General features: G+C 40.4%; 2 protein-coding genes across 40 annotated transcripts in view; both read left to right on the top strand.

The window, feature by feature from the left end:
* LOC105472850 (gephyrin) overlaps window positions 1-13,370 on the top strand; it is a 737,491-nt gene extending 724,121 nt beyond the window's left edge. For all 27 annotated transcript variants that reach the window (XM_071099297.1, XM_071099293.1, XM_071099295.1 and 24 more), the window contains 3 exons: window positions 231-334; window positions 11,154-11,250; window positions 12,361-13,370. In XM_071099297.1, the coding sequence (XP_070955398.1) occupies window positions 231-334; window positions 11,154-11,250; window positions 12,361-12,494 (335 nt within the window). In that variant the 3' untranslated portion in view covers window positions 12,495-13,370. The remainder of the gene's footprint in view (window positions 1-230; window positions 335-11,153; window positions 11,251-12,360) is intronic.
* Window positions 13,371-19,507: 6,137 nt separating this feature from the next.
* GARIN2 (golgi associated RAB2 interactor family member 2) overlaps window positions 19,508-25,351 on the top strand; it is a 42,542-nt gene continuing 36,698 nt past the window's right edge. For 4 of the 13 annotated variants that reach the window (XR_003016054.2, XR_011625255.1, XR_003016053.2 and 1 more), the window contains exon 1: window positions 19,518-20,876. The gene's annotated coding sequence lies outside the window, so the exon portion shown is untranslated. Of the gene's footprint in view, window positions 20,877-25,351 lie in introns of all 13 variants that reach the window. The other 9 variants (XR_011625257.1, XR_011625256.1, XM_011726389.3 and 6 more) reach the window with 6 other exon arrangements.

The raw sequence follows: 25,351 nt of genomic DNA, 5'->3' as shown, positions 1-25,351 counted from the left end.
CTTCTAGGCAGCAGAATTCTCCATTTTACTGAAAGACGCAAATGTTTATACCCCCTATGGCATTTAGTTGACTATACCTCTGTTCTAGTTGGATTCAAGGTGATTCAGAAGAGGAAAAATTATGCCTAGTCACTTCCGTCACATTCTGATACCCGAAGATATAGACAGACATAACTATTTGGCAAATTGTTACACAGTGTATTATAAATAACTGCTTGGTTGACTTTCAGGGAATCCTGTATCGGCTGTCGTCACCTGCAATCTCTTTGTTGTGCCTGCACTGAGGAAAATGCAGGGCATCTTGGATCCTCGGCCAACCATCATCAAAGCAAGGGTAATGCTTTCTAATGACCAGAAACCAAAATGGAAGCCTGGTAACAGCGATATAATTTCCTAACTGTCCAAAATAAACATCTAGAGTTTTCTATTTGTTTTGATGGAAAATGTGATTATATTCTCCCCTGTGTACTAGAAAATGTAGGGGAAAGGATCCCTTTTATTCTCTTCCTTCATGACTTCTAAAGTGAATCATTTTCTCCAGATAGAAGTCCATATACAAGTCCAGAGAGCACGGCTTAAAAACTTGAGTGATGCTTAAGGACAACACAGTTAATAGGATATATCTGGCTCTACCCTAACACTAGACCTGTCTGGAACAAGGGAGAATTTTCTTTTCCCCACACAAACTCACAGGGATAGCAATTAACCTGCTCACTTTTTCGGTGACTTCAACGATAAATTTTAAACAATTCAGAAGAAGACAAAGGACTGGAAAGAGATCCTGATAATTCAGCAGGGAAAGGATAACCATATTGTTTGGAAGAGAACTGCTAAGGCTGAGAAATATGCCATGGTAAAAGTCACTTGGAAATTAGGTCTCCTTCTCCACCAACACTAACTTCAATGTGATTTACTACTACTTAACTAATTATGTTATACACTTTCTGTGTGACTAATGAATAATGTTCTTAGCAATATAAACTATAGTACCAAACCATTACTTTCCAAGAGTTCCAAAGTAAATTCAAATATGGCAAAATGCCATGATTAGTTGACAGGAAGAACAAAAAACATAACAGATAAAATATTAGGCCAGTCTCAATGGCTCGCGCCTGTAATCCCAGCACTTTGGGAGGCCAAAGCAGGTGAATCACCTGAAGTCAGGAGTTTGAGACCAGCCTGGCCAATATGGTGAAACCCCGTCTCTACTAAAAGTAGAAAAAATTAGCTGGGCGTGGTAGTGGGTGCCTGTAATCCCGGCTATTCAGGAGGCTGAGGCAGGAGAATCGCTTGAACCCGGGAGGCGGAGGTTGCAGTGAGCCAAGATCGTGCCATTGCACTCCAGCCTGGGAAACAAAAGCGAAACATCATCTCAAAATAAAAATAAAAACATAAAATGTTAAAAAAAAATATTACTCTGAGAATACATAGGATAAAAACCTTAAGAAAATCTAAGGCCGGGCGCGGTGGCTCAAGCCTGTAATCCCAGCACTTTGGGAGGCCGAGAACGGCGGATCACGAGGTCAGGAGATCGAGACCATCCTGGCTAACACGGTGAAACCCCGTCTCTACTAAAAATGCAAAAAACATTAGCCGGGCATGGTGGCGGCGCCTGTAGTCCCAGCTACTCGGGAGGCTGAGGCAGGAGAATGGCGGGAACCCGGGAGACGGAGCTTGCAGTGAGCTGAGATCCGGCCACTGCACTCCAGCCTGGGCAACAGAGCGAGACTCCGTCTCAAAAAAAAAAAAAAAAAACAAAAGAAAATCTAGGTTTTCAATAGTCTGAACATTGACTGTTTAAATGCTAAGAACTTTGTGGACTGGGATATGAAACAATCTCCTTAAAATTTCATGAAAAATTTAACTAGATTTTTTTTAATAATCACAGTGGTAATCAAATTTGAAATTAAGTGGAAAAAGAAATAAAAATCATCCATGAACAAAAAGTATTCTGATCAAGTCAGAAGTCAGAGTTATAAAGCTTAGATTTAGACAGTCAAACCAGTAATACTGAATTTACTATCTTCATATTTACTTAATTAAGGAAATAATTCACATTATTATAAGAGAGAGAGAAAGAAGGCTTCCCTTTGACTTTGCAGATCTCTTATGAATCCTTTCATTTATTTCTTATTGTAACATCCACCATCTCTTCTTTAAAACAGACATTGTGGCAATCGTCTGTTCTGACAACAAAGATGAGATGGTACTCTATAATCAGACTGATGCTTGATATGTTGTTCCGGATGGTGCCCATTTCCTGTCAGCAAAGGATATTGAGAAGTGGTCAAAAAATCAGTCAACTGCCTTTCTCTCACGGCAGTGTCATTGGGACTGCCAGTATGGGTCATCAGTATGCTTGGCTATTTGTTTCTTTTGTTTCTTAGCTTTCCAAATCACCCCCACATCAGTACTGACACAACAGACACTTTAAAACATAAACATATACTTCCTTGAAACGTGGTAAGTCTTATCTCTCTTTTCTGACCATAAAAGATGCAGCTTACCCACACCACTGATTACTGTTCTTCAGAATAGATGCCACAGCCATTGCCTTTACCATTGCTTGCTGCTTTCAGGAAGTGGGAGTCAGTGTTAAAGGCTGCTGTTGGTAAATCATACTGTTGGACTCTGATGTGGCCATTCTATGTGTCAGTGCAGAAAATGTCATCCTTGCTAGGCACAGTGGCACTCGCCTGTAATCTCTGATACTCAGGAGGCTCAGGCAGGAGGATTGCATGAGGCCAAGTGTTTGAGACCAGCCTGGGCAACATAGCAACACCCTGCCTCTAAAAAAAGTAACAAAAATAAAATGTAAAAAAATTAATGAAAATAAAATGTCATCCTTTTATATCAAAGCATTCAGAAGAGCATCAGTTTAGAACAAACGTTTCCCTTATTTCCTTGGTCACTTAGGTTGGAGGTGAAAATCTTCTCATTTTCAATACACAATAAGAAACACTTCCAAAGCATCTGGTAAAAAAACAAAAAAAGGAAGGAACACAATCCTAGCAATTCATCAAATAGGATTATTGACCCCGTGTTTCCATGCAAGGACATTCTATCATGTGTTTCCTTAATATCCCATTAAAGCACTCTATACCGCCCTTGTTATCAACTTTCTTTGCTAGAAACATACCTGGAGTAACTCCTATTGATATTAACAACTTAGGCAGTGATTAAGAGACAGGAAAGGGGGAAAGCATGTTCTAGAAGATAGCCAACTATAAGTCCCTCATGCCCATCCCCCTCACAAACACAGCCAGAACAATGAATAAATAACTGTATTTTAATGGGAAAAAAACTGAAGAAGAGCAGCCGAGTGTATCAGTGGAGTAAGAGAAACCCTGGTGAACACAGAAACTCAGGATGGTCACATAGAGAACAGAAGGATCAGCTGGGAACCAGGAAGAACTCCCTTGGCAAGGAGTTAAGCAGAGGATCCCAGCAACCCCCATCAACACTTTGGACACCTACAGACCTGACGGGGATACCCTGCGGTCCTCACAAGCATGAAGCCCAGCTGAAAGAACTTCCTGGAGTCCACAGAGCTATGCTCCCCCCAGGAAAGGAGCCAACGCTGTGCGCCGACCTATGTGGCCTGTGCAGCTGCTGCACTTACACCATGTTGGAATTGGAACTGTGGCTAGAGTTTTCTTGCTCTGGGAGCAAGTAGTCACAGCACCCCTTCATCCCCAGTGCTACCCCAACACTGCGGCCTGACATCCACAGACTGAGATGCAAGCAGCTGTACAACTTTCCCAGTGGAGCCAAATAGAGGTGGATCTACTCCACCTTGCGCCCCTCACATCCCCCTCAGCCAGAGCTAAAGCCATATACTGCCTCCTAGGAAAACAGTATCTTGGCTGCTCAGAGCAATCATGCCTCCCTAAGTTCAGTCGTATACTAGCCTAAGTTGAAGCAGCACCCAGCATCCCAGGAAATGGTGCTTTTGCTGCCCAAAGTAATCATGCAGTCTAGTACCTAAGCTAAAGCAGCACCGTCTATCCCAGAGAAAAGGTGCCAGAGCCACCCAGTACAGTCATGTCCCCAAGGCCTGAGCTGAAGCAGCACATCACCCCCTAGGAAACTGGTGCCCTGGCTGAACTGAGCAACTGGGCATCTGGAACTATGCCAAGGTAGTACCCACAACCCAGGGAAACGAAGGAGTGGCTGAGCTGAGACACCTCATCCTACAGGTCAAACAACTTCCTACTCTCCTTTCCTGAAGCTAGACTAGCCCCCTAGTGTCTGAGCAGCTGAGAAACACCTCTTCCTAGGATGTACAGTCATTGCTATGCTGTTTACTGCCCCCACCCCAGGGCCCAAATGACAGCTGTGCCCCACCAGTCTGGATTACTTATTGCTGCTGCACCTGGCTGCACAAAGTCTGGGATTCTACCAAGCCCCACCAGCACAGGGTCTAGGGTCACTACTACACACCGCCTTATCCCCTGGGACCTAGGTTGCCAATAAGCCCTATTGGCTCAGGTTCCTAGATAGCAACGATAGCCTGCTCCCTAGGCCAAAACGTCCAGGGGCAACCCTTCTTCTCTGGAGTCAGGCCAGAGCTGTGCCCTGCCCTACAGGGACAGAATCATAGCTACAACTCAGCCACCTGAACCCAAGCTGCTAAGGGGTACCCAAAGTCACAGACCCTGGCTCTGTGGACAACCTACACGCAAACCTACCAGAGACCCTCAGACCCAGGTGCCACAATAGGTTCACAAGACCCTGAACCTAGGACCCTGGCCCCACATCCACTCTAAGCACCTGTACCAGGAACCCAGTGCTCCAGTAGGCCTTCTTGTAGGCCATGTCAGATTTGACACAAAGAGCGATCTCCCTAGGCTATATCTTCCCATTGTGGAGAAAATAAGAATAAAGAAGACACTAAAAGCCCTTAACACTGAATATTAGCAACCTATGCCGCCACCACCACTTCCACAAACTTCCATGGACTAGGTAACTGAGGCACCCACAGTTACTGCTCGCCCTGAATGCACCTGAAGATGCTGCATGGAAACTATACCACTATACCTATTGAAAAAGTCACCACACCCTTCCCAACTGGCACACTAAAACCCAACTGCAAATGAAAGTCTTTTTCTATGGAAACAAGAAAGACTGGAAGAAAGATTAGTTCCACCAGGTGCACAGATTAATGCAGGCTCACAAGAAACACAAAAAGCAACCAGATATGATAACACCAAAGGAACATAATGGGTCTCTAGTAACAGAACCAAATGAAAAGAAAATCAATGACCTGCTAGAAAATAAATGCAAAATAATTATTTGAAGGAAATTCAATAGATATAAGAAAAAATATATAGAGACAAGTCAACAGAATCAGGAAAACAATTTATGATATAAATGAGAAATTCGACAGAGATAGGAATCATTAAAAAAAATTCCTACAGCTGAAGAATTCAATACATGAAATAAAAAATACAATAGAGAGCTTCAACAACAGACTTTGTCAAGCCAAAGACTTTCTGAACTTGAAGATAGGTCATTTGAAATTACCCACTCTAAAGGGGAAGAAAAGAAATAACAATGAAAAAGATTGAAGAAAGCCTGTAAGATTTTGGGCCATCATTAAGTCAACAAATTTTTTTTATTATACTTTAGGTTCTGGGGTACATGTGCACAATATGTGGGTTTGTTACATATGTATACATGTGCCATGTTGGTTTCCTGCACCCATCAACTTGTCATTTACATTATGTATTTCTCCTAATGCTATTTCTCCCCCAGAGCCCCACCGCCCCACCCCCCAACAGGCCCTAGTGTGTGATGTTCCCCTCCCTGTGTCCATATGTTCTCATTGTTCAACTCCCACTTATGAGTGAGAACATGTGGTGTTTGGTTTTCTGTCCTTGTGCTAGTTTGCTGAGAATGATGGTTTCCAGCTTCATCCATGTCCTTGCAAAGGACATGAACTCATACCATTTTTATGGCTGCATAGTATTCCATGATGTATATATGCCACATTTTCTTTATCCAGTCTATCATTGATGGATATTTGGGTTGGTTCCAAGTCTTTGCTATTGTGAATGGTGCCGCAATAAACATACATGTGCATGTGTCTTTATAGTAGAATAATTTATAATCCTTTGGGTATATACCCAGTAATGGGATTGCTGGGTCAAATGGTATTTCTAGTTCTAGATCCTTGAAGAATTGCCACACTGTCTTCCACAATGGTTGAACTAATTCACACTCCCACCAACAGTGTAAAAGCATTCCTATTTCTCCACATTCTCTCCAGCATCTGTTGTTTTCTGACTTTTTAATGATCGCCATTCTAACTGCCATGAGATGGTATCTCATTGTGGTTTTGATTTACATTTCTCTAATGACCAGTGATGATGAGCATTTCTTCATGTGTCTGTTGGCCGTAATAAATGTCTTCTTTTGAGAAGTATCTGTTCATATCCTTTGCCCACTTTTTGATGGGGTTTTTTTTTTCTTGTAAATTTGTTTAACGTCTTTGTAGATTCTGGATATTAACCCTTTGTCAGATGGATAGATTACAAAAATTTTCTCCCATTCTGTAGGTTGCCTGTTCACACTGTGATAGTTTCTTTTGCTGTGCAGAAGCTCTTTAGTTTAATTAGATCCCATTTGTCGATTTTGGCTTTTGTTGCCATTGCTTTTTGTGTTTTAGTCATGAAGTCTTTGTCCATGCCTATGTCCTGAATAGTATTGCCTAGGTTTTCTTCTAGGGTTTTTATGGTTTTAGGTCTGACATGTAAGTAATTAATCACTCTTGAGTTAACTTTTGTATAAGGTGTAAGGAAGGGATCCAGTTTCAGCTTTCTACATATGACTAGCCAGTTTTCCCAGCACCATTTAATAAATAGGGAATCCTTTCCCCATTGCTTTTTTTTGTCAAGTTTGTCAAAGATCAGATGGTTGTAGATGTGTGGTGTTATTTCTGAGGCCTCCGTTCTGTTCCATTGGTCTATATATCTGTTTTGGTACCAGTACCAGGCTGTTTTGGTTACTGTAGCCTTGTAATATAGTTCAAAGTCAGGTAGTGTGATGCCTCCAGCTTTGTTCTTTTGGCTTAGGATTGTCTTGGCAATGCGGGCTCTTTTTTGGTTCCATATGAACTTTAAAGCAGTTTTTTCCAATTCTGTGAAGAAAATCAGTGGTAGCTTTATGGGGATAGCATTGAGTCTATAAATTACTTTGGGTGGTGTGGCCATTTTCATGATATTGATTCTTCCTATCCATGAGCATGGAATGTTCTTCCATTTGTTTGTGTCCTCTTTTATTTCGTTGAGCAGTGGTTTGTAGTTCTCCTTGAAGAGGTCCTTCACATCCCTTGTAAGTTGGATTCCTAGGTATTTTATTCTATTTGTATCAATTGTGAATGGGAGTTCATTCATGATTTGGCTCTCTGGTTGTGTGTTATTGGTGTATGGGAATGCTTGTGATTTTTGCACATTGATTTTGTATCCTGAGACTTTGCTGACGTTGCTTATCAGCTTAAGGAGATTTTGGGCTGAGACGATGGGGTTTTCTAAACATACCATCATGTCATTTGCAAACAGAGACAATTTGACTTCCTCTCTTCCTATTTGAATACCTTTATTGCTTTCTCTTGCCTAATTGCCCTGACCAGAACTTCCAATACTATGTTGAATAGGAGAGGTGAGAGAGGGCATCCTTGTCTTGCACCAGTTTTCAAAGGGAATGTTTCCAGTTTTTGCCCATTCAGTATGATTTTGGCTGTGGGTTTGTAATAAATAGCTCTTATTATTTTGAGATACGTTCCATCAATACCTAGTTTATTGAGAGTTTTTAGCATGAAGGGCTGTTGAGTTTTGTCAAAGGCCTTTTCTGCATCTGTTGAGATAATCATGTGGTTTTTGTCATTGGTTCTGTTTATGTGATGGATTATGTTCATTGATTTGCATATGTTGAACCAGCCTTGCATCCTAACTTGATCATGGATGAAGTTAACTTGATCGTGATGTATAAGCTTTTCGATGTGCTGCTATTTCGGTTTGCCAGTATTTTACTGAGGATTTTCACATCGATGTTCATCGGGCATATTGGCCTAAAATTCTCTTTTTTTGTTGTGTCTCTGCCAGGCTTTGGTATCAGGATGATGCTCTCCTCATGAAATGAGTTAGGGAGGATTCCCTCTTTTTCTATTGCTTGGAATAGTTTCGGAAGGAATGGTACCAGCTCCTCTTTGTACTTCTGGTAGAATTTGGTTGTGAATCCATCTGGTCCTGGACCTCTTTTGGTTGGTAGGCTATTTATTATTGCCTCAATTTCAGAGCCTGTTACTTGTCTATTCAGAGATTCTGCTTCTTCCTGGTTTAGTCTTGGGAGGGTGTATGTGTACAGGAATTTATCTATCCATTTCTTCTAGATTTTATAGTTTATTTGCATAGAGGTATTTATAGTATTCTCTGATGGTGGTTGTATTTCTGTGGGATCAGTGGTGATATCCCCTTTATCATTTTTTTTTAACGTCTATTTGATTCTTCTCTCTTTTCCTCTTTATTAGTCTTGCTAACGGTCTATCTATTTTGTTGATCTTTTCAAAAAACCAGCTCCTGGATTCATTGATTTTTTTGAAGGGTTTTTTTGTGTCTCTGTCTCCTTCAGTTCTGTTCTGATCTTAGTTATTTCTTGTCTTCTGCTAGCTTTTGAATTTGTTTCCTCTTGCTTCTCTAGTTCTTTTAACTGTGATGTCAGGGTGTCTATTTTACATCTTTCCTGCTTTCTCTTGTGGGCATTTAGTGCTATAAATTTCCCTCTACACACTGCTTTAAACGTGTTCCAGAGATTCGGGTATGTTGTGTCTTTGTTCTCATTGGTTTCAAAGAACATCTTTATTTCTGCCTTCATTTCATTATTTACCCAGTAGTCATTCAGGAGCAGGTTGTTCAGTTTCCATATAGTTGTGCGGTTTTGAGTGAGTTTCTTAATCCTGAGTTCTAATTTGATTGCACTGTGATCTGAGAGACAGTTTGTTGTGATTTCTGTTCTTTTACATTTGCTGAGGAGTGTTTTACTTCCAATTATGTGGTCAATTTTAGAATCAGTGCGATGTGGTGCTGAGAAGAATGTATATTCTGTTGATTTGGGGTGGAGAGTTCTGTAGATATCTATTAGGTCCATTTGATCCAAAGCTGAATTCAAGTCCTGGATATCCTTCCAAAGCTGAATTCAAGTCCTGGATATCCTTGTTAATATTCTGTCTTGTTGATCTGTCTAATATTGACAGTGGGGTGTTAAAGTCTCCCATTATTATTGTGTGGGAGTCTAGATCTCTTTGTAAGTCTCTAAGGACTTGCTTGATGAATCTGGGTGCTCCTGTATTGGGTGCATATATATTTAGGATGGTTAGCTCTTCTTGTTGAATTGATCCCTATACCATTAAGTAATGGCTGTCTTTGTCTCTTTTGATCTTTGTTGATTTAAAGTCAATTTTATCAGAGACTAGGACAGGATTGCAACCCCTGCTGTTTTTGCTTTCCATTTGCTTGGTAGATCTTCCTACGTCCCTTTATTTTGAGCCTATTTGTCTTTGCACGTGAGGTGGGTCTCCTGAATACAGCATATACTGATGGGTCTTGACTCTTTATCCAATTTGCCAGTCTATGTCTTTTAATTGGGGCATTTAGCCCATTTATGTTTAAGGTTAATATTGTTATGTGTGAATTTGCTCCTGTCATTATGATGCTAGCTAGTTATTTTGCCCGTTAGTTGATGCAGTTTCTTCATAGCATCGATGGTCTTTACAATTTGGCGTATTTTTGCAGTGATAGGCACCAGTTATTCCTTTCCATGTTCAGTGCTTCCTTTAGGAGCTCTTGTAAGGCAGGCCTGGTGGTGGCAAATCTCCCAGCATTTGCTTGTCTGTAAAGGATTTTATTTCTACTTCACTTATGAAGCTTAGTTTGGCTGGATATGAAATTCTGGGTTGAAAATTCTTTTCTTTAAGAATGTTGAGTATTGGCCCCCACCCTCTTCTGGCTTGTAGGGTTTCTGCTGAGAGATCTGCTGTTATTTTGATGGGCTTTCCTTTGTGGGTAACCCGACCTTTCTCTCTGGCTGCTCTTAACATTTTTTCCTTTATTTCAACCTTGGTGAATCTGACGGTTATGTGCCTTGGGGTTGCTCTTCTCGAGGAATATCCTTGTGGTGTTCTCTGTACTTCCTGAATTTAAATCAACAAATATTTTTATCATCAGAGTCCAGAAGAAGAAGAGAAGGGAAAGAGGATAGGAAACTTATTTAATGAAATAATAGCTGAAAAACATCCCAAATCTGTTGAGAGATATAGACATCCAGATCCAGGAAGTTCAAAGGTCTCCAAATATATTCAACCCAAAAGATCCTTCCCAATTTGTCAAAAGTTGAAAACAAAGAATTACATACATACAAGGAAGTCCATATTAGACTAACAGTAGATGTATCTGCAGAAACCTTACAGGCCAGAAGGGAAGGGAATGATATATTTAAAGTGCTGATTAAAAAAAAAATGCCAGCGAGAAATACTACATGCAGCAAAGCTATCCTTCAGGAACAAGGGAGAAATAAAGCCTTTCCCAGACAAACCAAAGCTGAACACCATCTTCTTAGCCTTCTTTTCTCTTTTCACCAGAGCAACCCAACCCCTGGACTTCCTGTATTAAGAATATAAGGTGGCCAGGCATGGTGGCTCATGCCTATGAATCCAGTACTCTGGGAGGCCCAGATGGGAGGATTGCTTGAGCTCAGGAGTTCAAGACCAGCCTGAGCAACATAGCAACACGCCATCTCTACAAAAAAAATAAAAATTAGTCAGGTGTGGTGGCACATGCATGTGGCCCCAGCTACTCAGGAGGCCAAGGCAGGAGGATCACTTGAGCCCAGGAGGTCAATGCTGCAGTGAACCATGATCGTGCCACTGCACTCCAGCCTAGGTAACAGAGTGAGAGACCTTGTGTCAAAAGAAAAAATACATTTTAATTGAATGTTATTTAAAAAGAAAAAGAACATAAGGTGGTAGTGATAGCAACAACAGAATACCAAGGATAGTCTCCATGTCCAGTATATTCTTTACACAACCCCTACCATCTTGTAGTTTTGTCAGATGATCAGGTGACCAAGTTTGTTTTCTTTTCTTCTTTATTCTGTAGTTATCATGTGATGTAAAACTCGATCCTCGTCCAGAATACCATCGGTGTATACTAACTTGGCATCACCAAGAACCACTACCTTGGGCACAGAGTACAGGTTAGTCATTCACATCTACAGATATTCCTAGGCACCTATCCTGTTAAACCACAAATTTATATATAATCTTCCTTGGTTATAGCTGATTTTGTAATTATTATACATTTTCCTTTTTGAAAAGTTAGATGAGTCAAATTATTCCTAAACAGTATAGCAAAAGTTAAAAAATAACTATTAGAAGTTTACTTATATTATTGAGCCATATTTTCTAGATAAACATTTAGAATGTCCACATATCATTGACTAATATTCTGTAATAAATCTGGAATTACAGAAGATTTGATATGTTTGTTCAACCAATAAGTTCTGAGTATAACTTTGTAGGAAAAGGAGGAGATTCTAGCTATACCATCTTGAAATGTGAGATGAAAGCCCAATTTATAATGTGGTTCTCTGTTGCCTCTACCATACCCTACTTATTGGTAAATTCGAAGGGCAGAGAAATCAATATTGATAATTCAGAGTTCTATAGTGACCTCCACTAGACTTTAAACTGTTATTCCCAACTTCCCTAGTCATATTTTGCCTAACTTTTGATGTGACTCCAGAAAAATTGTACGACTAAGTGAAAACATCAGCTAACAGTGACCAAGTTCATGAGCTTTGCCATCAGAGAGAGCTGCATTCAAATTGGCCACCAAGCTAGTTAGCAGGATCCTAGGCAAGTTACCTAAGAATTTTTTGAGTCTTGTGAGAATCAAATAAGGTGTTTAAGTAAAGTGCCTAGTACTTTGGCACTTAGTAAAGAAATGGTAGCTGCTACCATTATTGTCATTATTATTTTAATAGGTTTTTATAAAGCCTCTCTTTTCAGACACGCATAACATTTCAGCCTGAATTGAGAAATTCTGTGGCATTTTGCATAATGCTATAAAATCCTGGTTTTACTCTTTCAAACAAGAATTTCTAATGTTTATTTTTAAAATTTGAATGAGCTGGTGGTAGGATATAGTATCATGGCCACCTGAAAAAGATACTGGAAAGTTTGATCATCCCTTCTCCTCTTGAAGACCTGCATTTCTGTCTGTTTACATTTTGAAAAGGTCTACAAGGGCCCAAATGTGTATGCCATGATGCTTGTGCTGCTGTAATAAGAGTATTTCTTTCTAGGTAATCAAATGAGCAGCCGTCTGATGAGCATGCGCAGTGCCAATGGATTGTTGATGCTACCTCCAAAGACAGAACAGTATGTGGAGCTCCACAAAGGCGAGGTGGTGGATGTCATGGTCATTGGACGGCTATGATGGTCACCAGCAGGAGAAAGCTTTGATGCATGTCCACATATCATTGACTGTATCCTGTAATATGCAACGGCACAGCTAGTTTTCCCGATTTGGATAAAAGTTGATCTGTATAGTCAACATCTTGAACTATATTTCAAATGAATTTAAATATCTTTTAAAGAAAAAAACACCTAAAAATAAATCTTAACAAACAATTCTATTCTGATTATATCAAGGCAAATTTTTCCTTTCTTGCAAATTGCTTTGTGTGTTCAATGCTAGGTCTGATAGCGATAGCTTTTAGTAGACAGCGGTAGGTGCCTGCAGAACTTGTGTTTTTCTCATCTTTAAAATACAACTACTTATGCTCTTAAATCAAGGCTGTCTGCTTATTTATACTAGCGTAGGCAATACTTGGATTTCCCTTCTTAGTATGCTTCATAACTGCTTTACAGAGAGCTTTTGCTTGTTCTTTCTCATGTATCTCGTGTTTATGTGCACAGTGCCAAAAGAAGACTGACTGGGTGGAGGGAGGCTCTGCCTTGCCTCAAGAACCATCCCCTGCAGAGCATCCAGGGAGGTTTCTCGCCCCAATAGCCTCATGGCACAGTACTCTTGGGCAGTAACTGGACACCTTTTATTTGAACAAACAAACTGAAGAAAAAATGCTTCCTTAAGTGCTGACAGCCTTTTTAACCAATACATTTAAAATTGTACAGAACAAAAAAATAAAATCAAAGACTGATCTTGTACAGATACTAGTGTTACCAGCATTCATGTGGAAATCAAGAGCAAAGACAAAATAATGTTAAACAACTCTGTATCATAACATTTTCTGTAATGATACTGAAACTTAATGAATAAAAAAAATTCCTTGATCATTATTTAAAAATGTAATGTGTTGGCCTCGTTATTAAAAAAGAGAAGAATGTCATGCCATTCTGATAGGGTTCTGCCTAACAAAAGGAATAGTTAAGATGGCCTATCAAGAAGATTTAAAATATGGTATATTGTAACTCTGTATCTTACTACAATGTTTGGGAAAAAATGTGATCATAGCATTATGATCTGTAGCATGTGAAAATACAGATGAGAAGGTAGGAGAACCTGTAGTTGGTCTGGTCTTTCCAGTCATAGCTGGAGAATAGCAAGCAAATTTAGAGGAAGGGTATTAATGACTTGGAAAAAAAATTCATATTTTAGATGCCATAAAAGTCAATTTCGAACATCTACAGTTCTTTGAAATGGAGAAAAAAATAAGCAATGAACCAAAAAATTACAGATGAGCACCTTGAAATTTTTCAACTGTGTTAGTAAGGAAATGGGAAAAAATATATGTGCTGACCATTGAAAACACAATAGGTAAAATATACTCTATCCACAATGACTCCTTTAATAAAAACTTAGGGGCACTTTTCAAATGGTAGTAACAGAAAGATGTTAAATATACTGTAAAATGTGCTCAGGAAAGCAAACTACAAAAATTGGCCTAGTAGTAAACAAAATGTCAAGGGATGGTAAGTAAAGGCCAAATAGTAAACAAATATGTGATACTGATATGTGATATTTTCATTTCATATTTACAGTTGAAGAAGATAAGGTTAGTTAATAGAGGTCAAATGAGAGAGTATGCAAAGAATCCTTTTATGTACATGCATTCAAGAAGTATTTGTTAAGCAGCTATTGTGTTCTTAGGTACAAAGTACATCATGCTACTATTTACAAACATGAATAGGGCAGAGCACCTGACATCACACTTCATTAGGGAGATAACAAAAATGCATGCAAATAACCACAATATTTAATATATTTGATAATATATAGTAGAGTGTATAGAATGTGATAAATGCCATAATATAGATTCTAAGGGCTGGAAGAATTCAGATGAGATTTCAAGGAGTAAGATGGCATGTTAGTGGGTCTTTTTTTTTTTTTGTAGAGGCACAGTCTTGCTCTACTGCTCAGGCTGGAGTGCAGTAGCATGGTCATAGTGCACTACAGCCTCGAACCCCTGGCCTCAAGTGATCCTCCTGCATCGGACTCCCAAAGTGCTGGAATTACAGTTGTGAGCCACCATGCCCAGCGGATGTTATTGCGTCTTGAAGGATGGTAGAATTCTGAAGATGATAGCACAGGAAAAAGGGTATTCCAAAAACAGAGAATGACAGGTAATTAATGATAATTATTATAGAATAATTTCTATACCTGTAATATAGGAAGAACAACAATTATAGGGTTGTCGTGGAAATTAAACATATGAAATGTGCTGAGAGCAGTGCTTGTCATATATTAAGCTCCACAAAGGTAGAGATTTTTGTTTATTATGTTCATTCCTGTTATCCCCAAATTCCTAGAAGAGTCTCTGGCATATGTGCATATATACAAGCATCAGTAAATATTTTCTCAATAAAACACATTATGTAGAACTTACTGTAGGCCAGGCATTATCCTAAATACTTTCTATATGTTTAATTTTCACAACCCTATAAGCATTGGTTTTCCTGTATTACAGATGAGGATACTGAGGCACAGAGATTAAGAAACTTGTCCATGGTCACATAGATAGTAGGAGAGAGAGCAAGGATTCAAATTCAGCAATCTGACTCTACAGTCTGTACTCTTTTTTTTTTTTTTTTGAGAGGGAGTCTTGCTCTTGTCACCCAGGCTGGAGTACAGTGGCGCAATCTCAGCTCACTACAACCTCCACCTCCTGGGTTCAAGCGATTCTCCTGCCTCAGCCTCCCAAGTAGATAGGATTACAGACATGCACTGCCATGCCCAGCTAATTTTTCTATTTTTAGTAGAGATGGAGTTTCACCATGTTGGCCAGGCTGGTCTCAAACTCCTGACCTCAGGTGATCCGCTGGGATTATAGGCATGAGCCACTGTGCCCCACCTATATTCTGTTTTTCTTTTGTTGTTGTTTTGTTTTGTTTTGAAATAGGGTTTCACTCTGTTGCCCAGCCTGGAGTGCAGTGGCATGATCTCAACTTACTGCAGCCTTGACCTCCATGGGCTCAAGTGATCCTTCCATCTCAGCCTCCTGAGTAGCTGGGACTACCCATCACACCTGGCTAATTTTTTTTTGTATTTTGCAGAGACAGGCTAGTCTTGAACTCCTAGGCTCAAGTGATCCGTCCATCTCAGCCTCCCACAGTGCTAGAGTTACAGGCATGAGTCACCACACTCAGCCTACAGTCTATCTTCTTAAACTCCTAAGTTATAGAAACAAAATAGGTATAAGATGTTCGGGAGACTGAAAAAGTACTGATTTAAGGCCCAAAAGTTATTAAAGTTATTTGGTATTAAAGTTCTTAAGTACCAAATTAAGAGTCTAGATTTATTCTAGAGACAATAAAACCATTAGAGATTCTTGATCAGGGATGTATCATGATCAGAGATATCCTTTTAGGGAAAATGCTTTGGCAGCCTTCAGGCAGATAGACTAGAATGGAGAGAAATAAATGAAAGACACCAGTTAAGTTATAGCAATTGTGCAGGTGAGGGGGTAGAGGTGATGATGATGGTGATGGGAAGGTCCCAACAGATGGATACATCTCTGGAGAGAAAAGAATGGAAAGAATTTTATGGCTGATTTCAAGTTTTGGAAAGGAAGTTAAAGAAGGGAGAGATGATTCAAAGTCTCCCCTCTTGGCTGACTGAGAAAATGTTAAACATTAACAAAAAGAAAGAAAAAATGAGTTTTATGGAGGAGTTGAGTTTGGGCATGTGTTTGAGATGCCAGGAGTGCTAAGATAGACATGTCCCACTGGCATTTGAAAGTACAGGTTAGGGGTTCACAGAAGAGTTACTGACTCGATACAACCTTGGGAATCATTCACATAAAGGTGGCATCTGAAATGCAAGGGTGGATGGAAACGATTATCAAGAAAAGCCTTGCCAAGAGAAGAGGACAGGCCTTGGGGTGTTGGAGGAAAAAGCCATGAATGGCATCAGGGGAAAAACAGTTTGTAGAAGAGAAGAGAAGGAGTGCAGGGTCCCACAAACCAAGGAGGAGAGTCTCAAGAAGGATCAACTGTAAATGCAAAAGAAATACCAAGAAGAATGAAGGCTCAAAAAGCCTTATTGATTAGGCAATTATTTGTGAACTCTAAGAGTGCACTTTTAGTAGTGGGTTAAGAGCAAAAGCCAGATTACAATCTAGAAACTGTGAACATGAATTCTTCTGAATTTGTGTGTGAAAAAAGAAAGACAAAATAGTAGCATGAACTGATAACAAAGTGGAGGGAAGATTTGGTTTGTGGGTTTTGAAAAAGAAACAACAGTGGTGGGCATATTAACAATGCAAGAGTAGTATCCTAAAAGGAGAAAGAAGAGGAAAGAAGGGCTGGATTTAAGGACCCTGGTGACCCAATTCAGCTGGGAAAGAAAAGGAACATTTTTCCTTCTGAGTTAGAAAAAGGAGAAGATATGAACACACTTGAAGTGGAAACAGGGGAAATGTCATTTAAATGTTAAAGTTCAACAAAATATTTCTACTTGGCACCGTGGACATCAATTTTATCTAATCTATTTGCATTTATTTGACTAAAATTATATAAGAAGCATATTACAAGTCTTTTTTGTCTTAGTAGTTGATACTTACATAAAAGGCTATAGAAGATGTTTTCAGGTTTTGATTATATCTGTGTAAAAGTTAAGCAGTTCCTTTTTAACCAGATTTTTTGGTTCTGTGTTTTGGTTGTTTCAAATCATACCAGAATGAAAAAAAGAACATAAGCCGGCGATGTTTATCAAGTAAATGCTTGGTGATGTTGCATGTTACAGCAGGTAGATTCTTTTGGATGGCTTTCATATTTAAAATTATTTGCTAATCAAAAAATGTTGTAGATCTAACCTGTTAGCAATTCTTAATCTTCATGAAACCCTAACAATGTAAGTCATTATCATTCCCAATTATAGAAAGTGGGGTAGGGGGTTATACAAGTATAGGATTCAAAGTAAATAAACTGTATGTCTTGTTATTCCAATGAGGATGGGTCTACATTAAATAACGCATTGCATTCTGACATGTTTATAAGAAGCATTATGCTTGACTCTCTGTGTTACGTTGTTACAGAATTCATCAATAACTTGGCCTAGAACCAAAAAGTTAAAGACTTGCTCAATCCTGTCCATTTTGTATGGCCAGCTACCAGTATTTCTCCTGCAGTCTTTTGAAATCATTCATTTTATTTAACAAGCATTTCTTAAGCTCCTACAGTATGCCAGGCTCCATGTTAGGCACTGAGAATACAATGATGAATGAGACAGTCTCAGATATCTAAGTGAAGAAGAGAGATTATGAGAAAGGAAAACAATTTAAATGCAGGTTAGGAAAAGTATGTGAAGAACATTCAGTGACATGTTAGACAGTGACTGGGTGGAAGCCTCAATCAGATTCAGTGGTTGTGTCAGGATCCAGCCATTTTTAAAGAAGCAGAAATCACATTAAGTATTTCAACAGAGAGACTTCAATGCAGGAATATGTTAAATAGGTGTTGGAGGCCTAGAAAAAAAGCACAAAGGAAACACAGATATCAGAGACAACTAGAAGAAGCAACTCCCACAACTAGGGCTGCGGAGTTGGAAGGGATAGGTTAGGGGAATCACAGCCTGGAAGCTCAGAGGTCGGACCCGTTGGAGCCAGGACTCAGCCCTCTAAGGAGAGGGCGCTGCCCAATTGCTGATTCTGAGAATGTCAAAAACAAAAACAAAACAACCAAAATGCAGGCTAGAACCAGTTGCTGTTGCCCAGGTGACACTGAGAGAAACAGCAGGTCAACTAGAGGGAACACAAGTCATTTCTTCCCTCCTATTTTCCAGCCTCCTCTGGTCTAATGCAACCTATTTTTTTTTTTTTTTTTTTTTTTTTTTTTTTTTTTTTTTTTTTTTTTGAGACGGAGTCTTGCTCTGTCGCCCAGGCTGGAGTGCAGTGGCCGGATCTCAGCTCACTGCAAGCTCCGCCTCCGGGGTCTACGCCATTCTCCTGCCTCAGCCTCCCGAGTAGCTGAGACTACAGGCGCCCGCCACCTCGCCCGGCTAGTTTTTTGTATTTTTTTGGTAGAGACGGGGTTTTACCGTGTTAGCCAGGCTGGTCTCGATCTCCTGACCTCGTGATCCGCCCGTCTCGGCCTCCCAAAGTGCTGGGATTACAGGCTTGAGCCACCGCGCCCGGCCACAACCTATTATTGAACCTAACAGAAAGCTAGCTGGAGAGAGAAATGTAGTTTGCAGAGCTCCAGCAATTCAATGCAGAGTATGCTGTGGTGCATTTGCAGCTGAGAGACAATCAATGACCAAGTGATTGAGAAACAGCTCTCTAAACAGGTGACATCTGAGCTGGGTTCTGAAAAACGAAAATAAGCCCACATGTGAAGAGCTGGGAGATGAGCTTTTCAGACAGGAAATGGCTTAAAGAATGCAACATCAGGAAGGAGACAGAAGTATGATGAGGGAGTGGTGTAAGTGGTCTGAAATATAGTTGGAAAGAACTGAAACCAGGATGGAGCCAGATCATGCTCACAAATATATAGGCTCTTGAGTTTAATACTAAATATATACACATACCTTATGATACATGTCACATATTCTAAAAGCATTAGGAAGGTACTGAACATTTAAAGAAGAAAGAAATCATTTACTAAACAGTTTAATACGAGGCACCATGCTAACCAAGGTTTCCTGCAAACAAGCACCTCATTCTTTCTGCCTCCTACACCTGTTCCTCTGCCTGTAGTTTGTTTCCAAGTTAATGGCACCGTCGTCATTCACCCAGCTTCCCAAAACTCTGAGTCACCTTTTCCCTCCCCACATCAGTGAGTCACCAAATTCTATGGACTCTACTAATAGTTCCCAAGTTAACCCCCTCCTTTCCATTGACACTGCCACTGCCACTACCATGGCTTTAGTATCTCCAGAATTGCCCTTCCCAAATCTATCCTCCACTCTGCTCTCAGAATAATCAATTCAGAACATAAATCTCTCCATGTAACACTATTTATTAGAACTACTGGAGCAGATGAAGTCTCAGCACCTAGTTATGGCTTTCAAAGCCCTCCACAGTCTAGGCCCTTCTTCCATGAACTTCATTTTTTTTCTCCTCTTCAACTTTATGTAACACCAGACCATTTGTAGTTACCCCTCAAAACCCTGTAATTTCATGCCTCTGTGCCTTTGCTCAGGCTGACCAATCTTTCAGGATTTAGCTTGGATATTAGCTCCTCCATGAAACTCTCCCTAAATCCCCCAATTGGACTAAGTGCCCTTCATCTGTGCTCCCAGAATCCCCTGTCACCCCTCCATCTTATCGCTACATAACACTGAAATACTCTGTTTACATGACCCCTTCTCCACTTGATGGTAAACTTCTTGAGTGCAGAGACTGTTCATCTTTGTGGTCCAGCATGGCATGATGCACAGGAAATAGTAAGTACTCATTACTGAGCCGACTGAAAGAATGTACCTTGCATTGCACTCACCAGGGACTGAATGTGGCAGGAAACCTTCATATCCCAAGCTTAGGACATGCAGCTAAGAAGATCCCATGCAGGCGTGAACAGGCAGGCCCATCTCATGAGGGACAAAGAGGGCTAATTGCTCACAGACCTCAATTTGACAAAGTGCCACAAATTCAGACTTACAATCTCCAAATGAAGTTATACATACAGTTTTATATTTTGTGCATCTTTAAAAGCATTTCTTTCTTTCATTAGAGATGGGGTCTCACTGTGTTGCCCAGGTTGATCTCAAAATCATGGGCTCAAGCAATCCTCCTGCCTTGACCTCCCAAAGTGCTGGGATTGCAGGCGTGAGCCACTGTGCCCGGCCTCAGCTCTGTTTCTAAGCAGTTTCCCTCTAAAAATGCTATATTCTTTTGATGCTTTTCTTCACAGAGTCTCAAAGTGCCTTAAATACGTTTAAGTCTCTGAAACTTAGGATACAGGGAAATTCAATAATAAATTATCAATTGAATGATCAATGATGTAAAATATGATATTTTTTCCGTGGTTATACTGTTGCTAAATTGACTTTTCTCTCCAAGAAATCTTCTGAAAACTTCACACCACCACCTGAATGCCCACTCCCGAGTGGTCGGGGCTCCACGGGAATGCTGACCACACTTCCTCTCAGGGGCAGACCTGCAGGGCTGCTCCTCCCCAGTGCCCTTCTTCTCTTACTGTGAGACTATGTCAGCACATTATGATTATGATGCAGCAGCAATAGAACAATGCCCAGAGCAGCCTGGACTGCGCTTCTTTTACTAAGTGGTTATTTGCCTGCTGGGTAGACATAAACACCTGCTAAAGAAATGTGAAAAGAGTGGAAACGTGCTGTTTGGAGATTATTTTCCTAGTCGACATCCAGGAGATCTCCAGAGATCTATTTCAGCCCCATCTGTTGGTAAGTGACTCTCTCATTACTGCAACTTGGGTTTGAAACTGATAGAGAAGAAAATGAATAGTTCAATTAATTCTGGTAATTCGAGGGCAGAATGTCTATTTTTTTTCCATCTTCCTCTTCTCCTTCTAGTTTTATTTCTTCTACCTCAACCAGAACAAGCAGAAAAGCCGAGAGACTTAACACCTGGTGACTGCTTTTCTTTTTCTTAGAAATAATTTCATTGAGAGTTTGAGTTTGAAATGAAAGCATGTTTTCTGGATTGTTTTCAATTTTTTTTTTTTTTTTTTTTTTTTTTTTTGGGACAGTCTCGCCTTGCCACCCAGGCTGGAGTGCAATGGCACAATCTCGGCTCACCGCAACCTCCCAGGTTTAAGTGATTCTCCTGTCTCAGCCTCCCCAGTAGCTGGGATTACAGGTGTGCCATCATGCCCAGATAATTTTGGGTTTTGTTTTGTTTTTTGAAGTAGAGACAGGGTTACAGGCACTGGCCATCATGCCCAGCTAATTTTTTTTTTTTTTTTGTATTTTTGTAGAGGCGGGGTTTTACCATGTTGGCCAGGCTGGTCTTGAACTCCTGACCTCAGGTGATCTACCCGCCTCAGCCTCCCAAAATGCTGGGATTATAGGCGTGAGCCACTGTGCCCAGCTTTTTTTTTTTTTTTTTTTTTTTTTTTTTTTTTTTTTTTTGAGACATAGCTTCACTCTGCTGCCCAGGCTGGAGTGTAGTGGTGTGATCTCGACTCACTGCAACCTCCACCTCCCGGGTTCAAGCCATACTTGTGCCTCAACCTCCCAAGTAGCTGGGACTACAGGCACACACCACCATGCCTGGCTAATTTTTATGATATTAGTAGAGATGGGGTTTCGTCATGTTGGCCAGGCTGGTCTCAAACTCCTGAACTCAAGAGATCCACCTGCCTTGGCCTCCCAAAATTCTAGGATTACAGGCGTGAGCCACTGTACCCGGCCTGTTTTTAAATTTTGATTTTTCAGACTGTTATCCCAATATTTTCGTCCATAAGAAAAAATTCTCAAAGACTGAGAATTGAATAAATTTTGGGGGAAACAGCCTTTTTTAATTACTCAGATGTTTCAAGATTCAGAACACAAGGCTTTCTCTTCAAAGCTGAAAGGTTGGGCATGGGGATATCATTTTCAAGAGATAGGGGCCACAACAATTAGCCTCCTGCAAAGGTGCAACCAGAACTGCAACCTAGAATTGTACTGGACCTAGCCTAAAAATATGTTTATTAGTATAGTAAGAATGTTGGGAAAAATCACATAGGTAAATGCCACACTTCAAAGTGCTGGGAATAATTAACCTCAAAGCTCCAAGGACTACAGAGAACAACTTTAACAAGTGACAGGTAAATGCTGTCATTTAAGAGCTATCATGTAGCCAGGTGTGGTGACTCACGCCTGTAATCCCAGCACTTTGGGAGGCTGAGGCATGTGAATTACCTGAGGTCAGGAGTTTGAGACCAGCATGGCCAACATGGCAAAACTTTGTCTCTACTAAAAATACAACAATTTGCCAGGCATGGTGGTGGGCACCTGTAATCCCAGCTACTCAGGAGGCTGAAGAATGAGAATCACTTGAACCCAGGAGGTAGAGCTTGCAGTGAGCCAAGATCGCAGCACTGCACTCCAGCCTGGGTGACAGAGCGAGACTCCATCTAAAAAAAAAAAAAAGAGCCATCATGTAATTACAGACAAATAACACAGTAAAAAGACCACATGAGAATCCAGGTAGTGGGTTTATGAGTGTTCACTATAGAAATCTTTCAACTTTGCCAGAAGTTTGAAACTGTTTATAATAAATATTGGAGGGAAAATACCACATTGTAATGGTAAACAGGAAACATTTGTAGAGGACATTTTGGGGGCATGTACAGACATCTCTCTGAATTAGGCAGTCAGAAAAGCCAACCAAGACAGTGCAACACTGGCTCTTCAGATTCCCACTCTCTCCCCTTCCCAATGGCCATGAACACTCAAGCTGTCACATTTCCAAAAAGTTCCAGATGACTGTGTTTATCCCCAGGAAAATAAAGGCACCCCACCTCTACCACAGGGTGAATGCATCCCATATTTGTATCTAAGAATAGTAGTTCTCAGCCCAAATGGAGCCTTGATCATCCTTGAAACAGTATACACAGATAGGGAAGCCCTGACGACACCACGGAATGTCTGAAGAGCAGCTGAAGTGACTCCCTCTTGAAACGCATACAGCACATTGCCTCTCTGTGCTTGGTTTTCCTATAGAACAACTAGCATTGGTTTCTGATCTATAATCCGATTTAATAAGGAATCTCTCTAACTTTTCTTTTACTAAAAGTAGCCAACTACACTTTGTCAAATGAAAATTATACTGTAATTCTGCAGAAAAGTACAACCTAATGTAGCTATCTGCTGAATGAATCACCATTCAATTGGAACTTGAAAAACAGAGAAAGGATTGAGAGGGAGAAAAAGTACTGATTAAAAGAAGTAACAAAGACCATAAGGGATCAGCTAGTGATAGGACGAGCTCATCCATCTCAAATAAAACTCCATTCTTTGTGCCATCCTTGCTCTGCGGTTCAGCAAAAGCCCTTCCCTGCAACATGGCTCTGCATCCTGCCTGCTTAATTAGATGAATAGGACGTTGAATGGGCCCAGCAAAAGGCAAACATTATTGGAAAAATATAAGCTATGATTGTGAAGACTGATACACAATCCTGATAGAATAAATTATGACAAAAGATTCCATGTGTCTGTGCCACGGAGCTAGCTCTGTGTTTCCATGATAGCCCATAACAACCCTGCTTTAATTCTGACTTTCATTCAGCAGGTAGTTCTGTTTCTTGCTTTCTTTTTTTTCCCTAGCTAACACCTTGAATAATCAACATGTATTTTTGAGTCACCAAAGTTAATAATGATATCTTAGTAAGGTGATTGGATCAGAGGGTGGGGTCTGAACTGATTGTCAGGCTTGATTGCCTGTCTCTACTGTGCCCGCACACCAAGAAGGCAAAGCAGAGTGCAAGGAGCTTATCAGGAGAGAACCCAGAAACCATCTGTTTCTTTTTAAAAGAAAATCATTTCTTAAGCATCAGTTTAACCACTGGCCACAATTACTTTTGCAACTCTTTACAAGAGATTGTCATGTTCCAAATAGCTTGACACCATGATTGATAACTGCTGTTTAAAAAAAAAAAATAGTTAATGTTATGGGGATACATTAATATATATTACATACATTTTAACATATATTACTTACATATATGTGTGCATATATATATAAAGAAATTAAGTAGGCCAAGCACAGTGGCTCATGCCTGTAATCCCAGCACTTTGGGAGGACAAAGTGGGTGGATCACTTGAGCCCAGGAGTTTGAGACCAGCCTGGGCAACACAGGAAGACCCAATGTCTACAAAAAATTTTAAAAATTAGCTGGACGGTTACGTGTACCTGTAATACCAAATACCTCAGGAGGCTGAGGTGGGAGGATCACTTGTGCTGGGGAGGTTGAGTCTGCAGTGAGCCATGATCACACCACTGCACTCCAGCCTGTGTGACAGAGCAAGACCCTGTCTCAAAAACAAACAAACAAACAAACAAAACAGGCAAACAAAAAACAGAGAGAAAGAAATTAAGTGAAAAATCTATTTGTAAAACTGGAAAGACATATACCAAAACTTGAATACTGTCTCCAGATATTCCGAGTGAACCTAAGGCCAGGCACAGTGACTCACACCTATAATCCTAGCACTTTGGGAGGCCAAGGTGGACAGATTGCTCGAGCTCAGGAGTTTGAGACCAGCCCGTGTAACATGGTGAAATCCCGTCTCTACAAAAAATACGAAAATTACCCAGGCAGGATGGTGCAGTGTTTTTCCAAAACAGTGCACTCTTTCACTTAACTCTGTATGAACAAGAGTTGACTGCTGCATCTCCTCAAATCTAAGATCCACCAATTATTAAGATATATCATTATTTTATGTGCCACTAAGAAGGAAAACATGCTGCTAATTATAGAACGTAATGCTTTATTTTTGGTTTTTTTTGTGTGTGTGCGTGTGTGTGTGTGTGTGTGTGTGTGTGTGTGTGTGTGTGTGTTTTGAGACAGAGTCTTGCTCTGTCACCCAGGTTGGAGTGCAGTGGCACGATCCCAGCTCACTGCAATCTCCACCTTCCGGGTTCAAGCAATTCTCCTGCCTCGGCCTCCCAAGTGGGCATATACTGAGAGACCTCCTAGAGAGGCCTTTAGGAGTAGCTGGGACTACAGGTGCATACCACCACGCCTGGGTAATTTTTGTAATTTTTAGTAGAGATGGGGTTTTGGCATGTTGGCCAGGCTGTTCTCAAACTCCTGACCTCGGGTGATCCGCCCACCTTGGCCTCCTAAATAATGCTTTCTTATGGGAATTTTCCCACACAATATCTAGCTCTTGCTCCTGTGCCATCATCCTCTGTGCATTTCTTAAAGGGC

Source organism: Macaca nemestrina, chromosome 7, assembly GCF_043159975.1.
Source record: "Macaca nemestrina isolate mMacNem1 chromosome 7, mMacNem.hap1, whole genome shotgun sequence".
NCBI lineage: Eukaryota > Metazoa > Chordata > Mammalia > Primates > Cercopithecidae > Macaca > Macaca nemestrina.
The sequence above is the reverse complement of the archived record's forward strand: the minus strand, read 5'-3'. Positions and strand labels throughout refer to the sequence as shown.